Source organism: Myotis brandtii, unplaced genomic scaffold (genome assembly GCF_000412655.1).
Source record: "Myotis brandtii unplaced genomic scaffold, ASM41265v1 scaffold250, whole genome shotgun sequence".
Classification (NCBI taxonomy): domain Eukaryota; kingdom Metazoa; phylum Chordata; class Mammalia; order Chiroptera; family Vespertilionidae; genus Myotis; species Myotis brandtii.
Window position 1 is genome coordinate 2,292,779 of NW_005359478.1, and position 10,912 is coordinate 2,303,690.

The 10,912-nt window shown below is 41.9% G+C and overlaps 1 protein-coding gene across 1 annotated transcript in view; it reads left to right on the plus strand.

Annotated features, from left to right (window-relative positions):
- The window catches only part of DAP3 (death associated protein 3), a 26,257-nt gene extending 18,371 nt beyond the window's left edge, over positions 1 to 7,886 (plus strand). The window contains exons 4-12 of the mRNA XM_005867542.1: positions 842 to 950; positions 1,091 to 1,183; positions 2,090 to 2,220; positions 2,863 to 2,943; positions 3,036 to 3,194; positions 4,172 to 4,231; positions 4,552 to 4,641; positions 6,473 to 6,590; positions 7,543 to 7,886. Coding sequence (XP_005867604.1) covers positions 842 to 950; positions 1,091 to 1,183; positions 2,090 to 2,220; positions 2,863 to 2,943; positions 3,036 to 3,194; positions 4,172 to 4,231; positions 4,552 to 4,641; positions 6,473 to 6,590; positions 7,543 to 7,628 — 927 coding nt within the window. The 3' untranslated portion in view covers positions 7,629 to 7,886. The remainder of the gene's footprint in view (positions 1 to 841; positions 951 to 1,090; positions 1,184 to 2,089; positions 2,221 to 2,862; positions 2,944 to 3,035; positions 3,195 to 4,171; positions 4,232 to 4,551; positions 4,642 to 6,472; positions 6,591 to 7,542) is intronic.
- The last annotated feature ends 3,026 nt before the right edge of the window (positions 7,887 to 10,912 follow it).

The following is a 10,912-nucleotide window of genomic DNA, read 5'->3' on the forward strand; positions in this document are numbered from 1 at the left end:
GCAACCAATCGATGTGTGTCTCACATTGATGTTTCTCTCTCCCTCTCCCTCTCTCCATCCCTCCCTTCCACTTCTAAAAAAATTTAGTGGAAAATATATTCTGGGGTGAGGATTAACAAAAAAAAAAAAATCATGAATAACTGCAAGCATATTTTGTTGACATGATTGGTTCTTTTTGCTAACTCCTGCTGAATTATTTTTAGCCTCAGAAATTATTCCTTGTTGTTGTTGTTAATCCTGACTGAGGATATTTTTTCCATTGATGTTTTGAAAACATATTTTTATTGATTTCAGAGAGGAAGGGAGATGGGGAGAGCTATAGAAACATCAATGATGAGAGAAAATCATTGATCAGCTGCCTCTTGCACGCCTCCTACTGGGGATGGAGCCTGCTACCTGGGCATATGCCCTGACTGGGAATCAAATGGTGAGCTCCTGATTCATAGGTCAACACTTAACCACTGAGCCATGCTAGAGATAGCATTAAGTAGCATTTTATATGCTTTCAGTATTTACATCAACCCTAAGTGGAATACCTACCGGTAGTTATGTTGTGAGATGTCTGTATTATTTATAGATTTCAATTAACTGATGCAATATCTGTACTTCATAACAGATACAATCAAAAGCTGACTCTTACGTTAGTTGGTGTGAGATCATGTGTTTCAATTTTTAGCTTAATTATATGGATATATTTTCAAAATCAGAATCAACTCAACCCCTCCTAACTGCATAAATTAAAAATATACAATTTGTTGCTATATTAGGCTCAGTGTGCATACCAAGAATGGGTTAGAAGTTCCACACCCACTCTCTCCTTTCTCCTTCCCTGTTTTATTAGATGAAGACATTCAATGAAGCTTGCCTGATGGTAAGGAAACCAGCCCTAGAGCTTCTGCATTACCTGAAAAACACCAATTTTGCTCATCCAGCTGTACGATACGTTCTCTGTATCCTTTCCTGCCTACATGGGCTGTCTTAAGCCAGTGCTTTCCTCCCTCAAATGTGAGAAAAGAAGAAATGCAAGTGTACTTTTTGTTAGCAGAAGTGTTCCTTCTGGTAATGTTTTCTTTAACAGCAAGTGCTTTAGATGGGGAAAAAGGAACAGGAAAAACACTCAGTCTTTGCCATATTATTCATTTCTGTGCAAAACAGGACTGGCTGATACTGCATATTCCAGATGGTAAGAACTTCCTATCTTCACTGTACGGGTTTGTTATCCTGTTACTGTGGTAGCATTGTGGCTTTAATTTTCGGACAGGGCTCTCTGATGGCTACAGGAGAGGCCTTTGCTCCAGATACAGAATGATCTAAACTAGTTCATAATTTCTTCATATTACTGACAAGCAAGTTGCAAGGTGAAGTAAATGCAACAAGAAGAAATTCAGCTGCCCGGCCAGTGTGGGTCACTGGTTGACTCATGCACCAGGAGGTCACGTGCCCTGGTTGCACACTCAGTACCCAGCAGGGGGCCTGCAGGAGGCAGCCCATTGATGTTGGTGTTTCTCTCTCATCCATGTTTCTGTCTACCCCTCTCTTCCTCTCTCTCTAAAATTAATAAAAACCTATTTTTTAAAAAGAAGAAGAAATTCAGCTGAAAGCTTCCTGGAACCTCTTGATAATAAGAAGGAACTATTTTGGCCCAGCAGTCCTCACTTTGATATGTGATGCCCAAGAGCATAAACTCCCACCTTAGAGGTCATCACAGGCATCATGGCCATCAGTCAGCAGTTTTGAGTGTCCAGAGAAACTGACATGGTCCTGGTAATCAACATTCTAGAGTTTAAAAACTTAAACTCTCATTCTTTGTACATATCCTTCCTTGTTGTATATGTGCATCCACATACCATGACTATCTTTAGAAACTACCAGGAAGCTGAGGTGACCATTAATTCACTTGGTATGCCTAGTGTGTTGAGTGTAATGATAATGTTTAATCTAAAATAAACCTTGGAAACAAGGCTTTAAGAAATATATAGGACACTAAAGTCATTCCCCATGACTTACAGTTAATAGAGTATTTTGTGTTGTATACAGTTAATTACTGCCTACTTTGTTCTCTGTGCCCCCCGCCCCCCTTTTTTTTTAGCTCATCTTTGGGTGAAAGACTGCCGGGATCTTCTGCAGTCCTCCTATAACAAACAGCGCTTTGATCAACCTTTAGAGGCTTCGGTCTGGCTGAAGAATTTCAAAACTACAAATGAGCGTTTCTTGAGTCAGGTGATTAGACTCCCAGAAGTTTGGTGCTGGCCATTCTTTAAATAGATTTTATCTTCTTTGTGCCCCAAGTACCAGTAGACTGGAGAACTAGTATCATGGTTGAGATAACTGTACCATTTTCTACTTCTTGCATATATAGTATTTTACTCACAGTGAGCTCACAGTCTGAAACTCATTTACCCATAGAGCCAGCAGTAGGCTGTTCCCATCTTGTGGGTAGCAAATTGAAGTTCAAATTAATTCACTGACTTTTCCAAGGTCACAGGCTCAAATTCTCTAAAGCATATTCTAGCTACATAATTTTCTCCAGATAAAATCTTTTTTGGAACCAGAAATGTATTGGTAAAATTACTCTTTACTCTAGTAATTCTTGAATATGATCTCTAGGCCAGAGGTTTTCAAACCTAGATATTTAGAATCATCTAGGAGCCTATTAAAAATGTACGTGTCTTATCCTGGACCTTTATAGTCAGAATCGTGTGTGTGTGTGTGTGTGTGTGTGTGTGTGTGTGTGTGTGTGTTTAAGTTCCAGGCAGAAATGGGCTAGATAGCATTCACTTCATACTGAGATAGACCTCTTATGGGGCTTGAAAAATAGATTTAAACTGATTCCTAATAACACAACCTTTTGTTTGGCTTTAGATAAAAATTCAAGAGAAGTATGTCTGGAATAAGCGAGAAAGCATTGAGAAAGGCAGTTCTCTGGGAGAAGTAGTTGAACAGGTATAAAAAAAGATACTGTGTACGGTGCCATACCAGAGAAGGCCTCTTATAGACAGGCTGGGCTGTAAGCCACTCTCTCCCTTTTGCTACAGGGTATAACACGGGTGAGGAACGCCACAGATGCCGTTGGGATTGTGCTCAAAGAGCTAAAGAGGCAAAGTTCTTTGGGTACTTTTCACCTCCTGGTGGCAGTGGATGGAGTCAATGCGCTCTGGGGAAGGACCACGCTGAAAAGAGAAGATAAAAGTCCAGTAGGAAAACTGACTTTCTCTGCTCTGGTTTCTCTGATTTCTGGTGCCATATTATATATAGTCTGGGCATGGTAGACATACAATATATTTTCTTGCCTAGGAATATTTGAATTAGATGTATAGTGAAAATAGCATCAAAAGGAGCTGATACAGCCCTGGCCGGTTTGGCTCAGTTGATTGGAGCACCGTCCTGTACACCAAAAGGTGGTGGATTTGATTCTCAGCCAGGCACATACCAGGTTGTGAGTTTGAGCCCCAGTCTGGGCAAGTACAGGAAGCAACAAATTGATGTTTCTTTCTCTCTCTCCCGCCTCTTCTCTCTAAAGTCAATTTTTTTAAAGAGGATGATACCAAGTTCCACTATCCATTGAAAACTAAGGGAAAGTATTTTGTTTTTTAAAATATATTTTGTTGATTTTTTACAGAGAGGAAGGGAGAAAGATAGTTAGAAACATCGATGAGAGAGAAACATCTATCAGCTGCCTCCTGCACACCTCCTACTGGGGATGTGCCTGCAACCAAGGTGCATGCCCTTGACTGAAATCGAACCTGGGACCTTTCAGTCCGCAGGTTCTATCCACTGAGCAAACCGGCTAGGGAAGGGACAGTATTTGAAAAGAGCATGACAACAGAAGCTACGAGTACATTTTTTTTCTTTCTATTCTCTTTTCAAAATGAGGCTATGTGGTGTAAAAAGAGAAGATGAGAAGTATCTTGGGGGTATTTGGAGACAGTGGGTGTTTTTGCCCTTGGGGACTGTTTTTAAACTCCAGAAGCAGTAGTTTTAGGGCCAACAGCTCTGTAGCTTATCTCAGAGGCTTATCTTCAGCCTCTACTATGGTGACGTAGTAGTTGAAGGTTTTTTAGTCGTTATCAATTACTAGTAATTTGTCTCAGGGAAGCATCCAGGCAAAAGGAAGTAATGGCCTCCTTCTGCTCCCACCCCTTCCTCCCCTCGCACACTGACCAATGTGCAGATCGCCGCAGAGGAACTAGCACTTATTCACAACCTGAGGAAGATGGTGAAAAATGACTGGGTGAGTGATATGATGCCTAACATATTTCAGAGAGAAATGTATTTTCATTTCAAAGATCTTCCACTACGTCATTCCTAGCACTTTGCAGTCTCTAATTTTATGGACAGAACGTTCTTTTATCTCATTTAATTCCCATAACTGTACCAATTTTAAAGGCTATATATTTGGTTTCTAATCTTTCCATTTAACTGGAGTAAGCTTATTCAAAACCATTTTATTTAAATATTGGTGTAATTACATTGCTTACAATTGTTCAAAGTGTTTTTAGATCTTCTATCTGTTTTAGCTTTTTCTAATTGTCTTTTTCTCCTTTCTTTCAGAATGGAGGTGCCATTGTGATGACTTTGAGCCAGACTGGGTCTCTTTTTAAGCCCCGGAAAGCCTATCTGCCCCAGGAACTGCTGGGAAAGGTCAAACCATTGAAAAACTTGTTTCCCTTAGATAGTCATTCTGTCTAAAGACATCTTTTTCTTTTTCTTTACATAATTTCAGACTTGGATAAAAATTATATTCCTGTATGACTTCACCCAAATTCCTAAAATGTTAACATTAATCATATTTGCTTTATTCTTCTTCCTCTTCATTCATTTTTTTCTGAATATGTAGCAGTAACCTGAGGATGCCTCTTTATTTCAAAATCATGTGTACTTCTTAAAACCAAAGATATCTTAATATATAACCAAAGCACAGCTGTCAAAATCAGAAAGTTGACATCGATATAATACTGTTAACCTAACCTATGGAACTTACTCTGGTTTTGACAGAATATCCCAATATTCTTTACAGAAAAAAGAGCGTCTTGGGCAGCGTGTTGCACTCAGTTGTCATGTGTCTTTAGTCTCCTTTAACCTGGGACAGTTCCTCAGTCTTTGTCTTCTATAATCTTAATATTTTTATTTCTGAAGAATACATATCAGTTATCTTAGGGGTTATTTTATGAAGTTGTCTGATGTTTTTCTCCTGATTATATGTGATATTAGAAGTGATGTGTGCTCTTAGTGCATAATATTAGGAGGCACATGAAACCTATTTCTCCTACTACTAGCAATGTTAACTTTGAACACATAATTAAGGTGGCATCCATTTGGTTTCTCCTCAGTGAAGTTGTTATTTTACTTTTATAGTGAATAAATAACCTTGTGGATGTATATTTTGAGACTAGGTAAATATCCTGTTACTCCTCAAATTTCTCCTTACTAGTTTTAGTACTTATTGGTGATTCTTCCTAAATTAGTTATCATGATAATAGCAAAATAGATATATTCTATTTCCATCATTTCCTCTAAATGTATCGGTTGGCTTTCTATTATATGTAAGAGTTTTCCTTTCTACCGTATGTATTTATTTATTTCAGTACAGACATGTGGATTCTTAATTTTTAATACCATTATTTATTTCGATGCTTAAATTATCCCAGATTTGGCCAGTAGGTGCCCCTTTAAGCTTACCCTGGATGCATATGGGCTACTAATAAGACCCAGTTAAAGGCACCTTCTGGACCATGGTTGGGAAATGTTAATACCCACCATTTCTAAGCCATGGAAAACTGATAGAGAAGAATTTATTTTCAAGATGAATTCATGCCCTGGCTGGTTTGGCTAAGTGGATACAGCATCGGCCTACAGACCAGAAGATCCAGGGTTTGATTCCAGTCAAGGGCACATGCACGGGTTGCGGGCTCGATCCCCAGCTGGGGGCGTGTAGGAGGCGACCGATTGATGATTCTCTCTCATCATTGATGTTTCTAGCTAACTCTCCCTCTTCCTTCCTCTCTGAAGTCAATAAAAATATTTTTTTAATTGAATTTCTAATGAGGTCAACATAGAACACAGGTGCCTGCAACAGCCACACACACACACAGGCAACATGTAGTAGATGAACCAGAAGGAAAAGAGATTATCTTTAAAAGAGAATGTGTGGCCAAAAGCACTACCTAGTGCAGTGATGGCGAACCTTTTGAGCTCGGCGTGTCAGCATTTTGAAAAACCCTAACTTAACTCTGGTGCCGTGTCACATATAGAAAGTTTTTGATATTTGCAACCATAGTAAAACAAAGATTGATATTTTTGGTGTTTATTTTATATATTTAAATGCCATTTAACAAAGAAAAATCAACTAAAAAAATGAGTTTGCGTGTCACCTCTGACACGCATGTCATAGGTTTGCCATCACTGACCTAGTGCGTACAGGCCCTGTGTGTCACTTAACAATTACTATATCTTTATCCTTTTTCTTTTCCAGGAAGGATTTGATGCCTTGGATCCCTTTATTCCTATCCTGGTTGGCAACTATAACCCAAAAGAATTTGAAAGTTGTATTCAGTATTATTTGGAAAACAGTTGGCTTCAACATGAGAAAGGTCAGTTGTTTAATTTCTTCTATAAGGACTTTATCTGTCAGGAAGAGCCCCACTGTCAAAACCTTGACCTCTTCTTCCCTCAGGAGTAGTGTGTAGTTTGTATTTCATCTTTATTCCCTTTATCTTGACTTCTTCCTGGCTGATCACATGGTACAGAAGGGGGGCGGGGGTAAGGTTTAATTTACAAAAGACATTATATCTCTCCCTAAATTCTCAGCGTAGTCTACAATAAAATGCTCATGCTGAGAGAGGAGGCCAAACCAAGCCCAGTCCCTTGGTTCAGGTTGCTGGCCACACTCTCATTGTTGCATTTTTCTTTGTTTTTTATCTTTTTTGTTCATTGTTGCATTTATTCATCATTCAACAAACTTCAATTGACTCATATGCTAGGACACCCACAGAATAGTTGACTGTGTAAGAGACTAAACCCCGCCGCCCCATCAAACCAAATCTTTGCTCTTTCTGTCCTAGTCTTGTACATGAGAGCATTTGAGCTGTTCTTTTTATCCTTGCCCTCGGCTTGAGGACAGGGAGGAGGAGGAGGATATAGAGGAAAAGTCAAGGCTATTCTATCGATAGGTCATAGAGAATTAGCTGTAACTGGAATATGTTACTAAAGGAAAGAGTATAAAGCAGCTGCAACATGATGGGTTGGGAAGCACAATGGAGAGATTTGGGTTGGTTGGGAGATTTGACCGTGTCCTAAAGTCCAGAAGATAATCTTGGAATAATGGGAAAGATAAATGCTGGACTGGAAGAATAGAGACAGAAAGGGAAAATGTGCATAGAAAATATAATCATTTATTAGGATGAAGGATCTAGCAGTGAGGTCTCTGGGAGTGCTGATGACATCAGAATGTAATCTAGATAATGTAGCCTCTACAGAATTCTCTGGGTGTAACTTAATACTTCAGGAGAGAACTGCCAATTATCTGTGCTTGATTCCATTCAGCTCACACGGAAGAAGGTAAAAAGGAGCTGCTGTTCCTAAGTAATGGGAATCCTGGGCAGCTGGAGCGGCTCTGTGCCTACCTCTAGGCCATGGCCACAACATGCATGGAAGGCAATGGACATCACAGGCCCAATCAGATGGGACGTCCCACAGCACACACACAGCTCATGAGACTGGACAGTACTGCAAATCAACTCCCAACTTGGCTGAAATGGTTCCTTGTAAAGTGACTATAATGGCAATAAGACATCCTCTTGTTCCTGAAACTAATATCAGTTTATTATATATGGTTTTCACATTTTAATTGTGCCTCTTTTCCTAAAAATTAAATTATCTTTCTTAAAGTGTTGTGTTAGATCTAAAATTGGCCAAATTTTACACTTTTATCGGTGGTCCTTGAGAACCTTACTGACACTCCACCTGAATCCGGCAGCTTTGCACGGTACAGCCCCTTTATACAGGCTCCCGAAAGAATTAAGTAGTAAACGCTGACAGAATGCATTGTGTGTAATGATTCACTTGTCCTTAATGCATATACAGTAGTACTAGCTGTGTACCATCTTTGGGAGATTTGAGAAATAATTACTCAAATCAGTTTCAATAGAGTTAAATTGTCTGACCATACCCAGGTTCTTGGTATAGAGTCAGAGTTTTGAGTCACAAATCTACCACTTAATCGCTATCTGACTTGGGGTCTCTTACCCTATTTCCTTCTTTGACATCACCTTATCTCTATTTCACTACAAAAGACCACTCTACCAAGTACAGGAGACAGCATCTCTACCTAATACATAGAAACAAACACAAGGAAGCAGCCAAACTGACAAGACTAACAAATAGTTCCTAAATTTAAAAACAGGAGAAAACTTGAGAAAAAGAACTAAATGAAATGGAAGCAAGCAAATTATCAGATAGAGAGTTCAAAATACAGGTATAAGGATGCTCCAGGACTTTAGTGAGCCCTTCAGTAGCATAAAAAAAAGACATGGAATACCTACCTGGCAGGAGAGAGACCATGATCACAAGGGGTTTTTCCCAAGGTGAGGATACACTGCACTCCAGATGTGCTGACCCCCGTGATTTCCCCAAATGTGGGAAACTCGGCTGCATAATTTGTGGTAGTGGGAACTGCATTTGCGTTCTCCCCCGAAAAATAAAGGCATGGAGGCCTAGCCAGTGTGCTCAATAGTTAGTGTTGGCCCATGCACCAAATGGTCAAGGGTTCAATTCCCAGTAAAGGACATGTACCTTGCAGGTTTGATTCCTAGCCCCAATCAGGGTGCCTCTGGGAGGCAACCAATTAATGTGTCTCTCACATCGATGTTTTTCTCCCTCCCCACCTCTCCTCTTCCCTCCCACTCTCTAAAAATCAATGGAAAAAATATCCTCAGGTGAGGATTAACAAAAAAGTAATTTTTTAAAAAGGACATAGAAACCACAAAAAGAATCAGATGAAGGATACACTAATGGAAATGAATAAATGATCACGGGGCCAGGTGTGTAGGGGGGGGCGGGGGAGCAGAGTGCACACCCAGTATCTGCCCCCTCTGCCTAAGGCAGTGAGTGGTTCTCAACCTTCCTAATGCCACAACCCTTTAATACAGTTCCTCATGTTGTGGTGACCCCCAACCATAAAATTATTTTTGTTGCTACTTCATAACTGTAATTTTGCTACTGTTAGGAATCGTAATGTAAATATCTGATATGCAGGATGTATTTTCATTGTTACAAATTGAACATAAAGCATAGTGATTAATCACAAAAACAATATGTAATTATATGTGTTTTCCGATGGTCTTAGGCGACCCCTGTGAAAGGGTCATAGTTCGACCGGGGTCGCCACCCACAGGTTGATAACCGCTGGCCTAAGGGGTCAACTCTCAGGGCCCTACCACACCGGTTTGAGGACCCGGGGCTGCAGGCAGGACCTGGGGAACTGGTGACCGGCTGGGGCCCGGGCTCAGCAGGTCCCTGGGGCTGCAGGGGAAGCGCTGAGGGTGCCTGTGCTGAATGGGGGCCCAGGGGATGGGAGATGCTGCCACAGAGGTGGGGGGCATCGGGGACTTGGACCAGGAGGCGCCAGGCAGAGCCACGTCTCAGAGCGAATGCAGGCAGTCTGCTGGTTTGCAGACCCCGAATCAATTTCATTTCGAGGTAAAACAAAATCCTTTTTTATTTTTTATGAACAGATGGGCAGAGATACTTTTATAAAACCAAAACAGTCATATTTCGGATACAATTTGAAATTTAATTTTACAGAGGCCCTTCTCCCAATTCCCCAAACACACGGAGCTCCTTATGAAGTCAAGTGCACGTCTGCATCCTGGGGTGACTGCCTTGCATCCAAATGGGCCACAGACACAGGCCTGTGGGGTATAGAGAGGACGGAGCAGGGGGCACCTGAAGATGAAGGAGGAGTCAGGTGAGGATGGAGGAGAGGCCTCGTGAAGATGAGGGGAGGTTGAAGGGATGGGGCCAGGAGCAAAGGAGCCGCAGGAGCCCCCAGAAGCTGACCAGGCAGGAAGGACCCTGCCCTGGAGCCCTCCGAGGGAGCACAGCCCTGGACGCCCTGATTTCAGATTCTGGCACCCAGAGGGGGAGAGCACTTGTTCCTGTCGATTTAGGCCAGTCTGTAGTCATCTGAGCCGCAGCCTCAGGAAATAGACCCCTCCTTTTGGGGCTTTTATTTTATTTTATTTTTTATTGATTTCAGAGAGGAAGAGGCAGAGAAAGAGAGAAACATCAATGATGAGAGAGAACCATTGACTGGCTGCCTCCTGCAAGCCCCCCACTGGGGATTGAGCCCGGGCATGTGCCTTTGACTGGAATTGAACCTGGGACCCTTTAGTCCGCAGGCTGGCACTCTATCCACCGAGCCAAACCGGCTAGGGCTCCTTTTGGGGCTTTGACGGGGTTCTGGGAACAGCTGAGCCCTGTGCTCCGTGGCAGGGAAGCCCCCTCCACCCCAGACTTCTCACTGCAGGGCTCACAGGGAGATCATCCCTGTGTCTGTGCCTGGGCCCTGTCTCCTGCTCCCTGGGGCTCCTCCGCAGTGACAGTGCAGTGGGCACACCAGGCAGGCTGCTTGGTGGGAAGGGCAGGCCACGTGGCTCAGGGACTCCCCACCGCCTTGCCCAGCCCCCAGCTGCAGGATGATGCAGGGCACTCCAGCCCCACCCTTACCTACCGTGCCTTCGCCTAAGGCAGTGATGGCGAACCTTTTGAGTACCTTTTGAGCTCGGTGTGTCAGCATTTTGAAAAACCCTAACTTAACTCTGGTGCCGTGTCACATATAGAAATTTTTTTATATTTGCAACCATAGTAAAACAAAGATTTATATTTTTGATACTTATTTTATATATTTAAATGC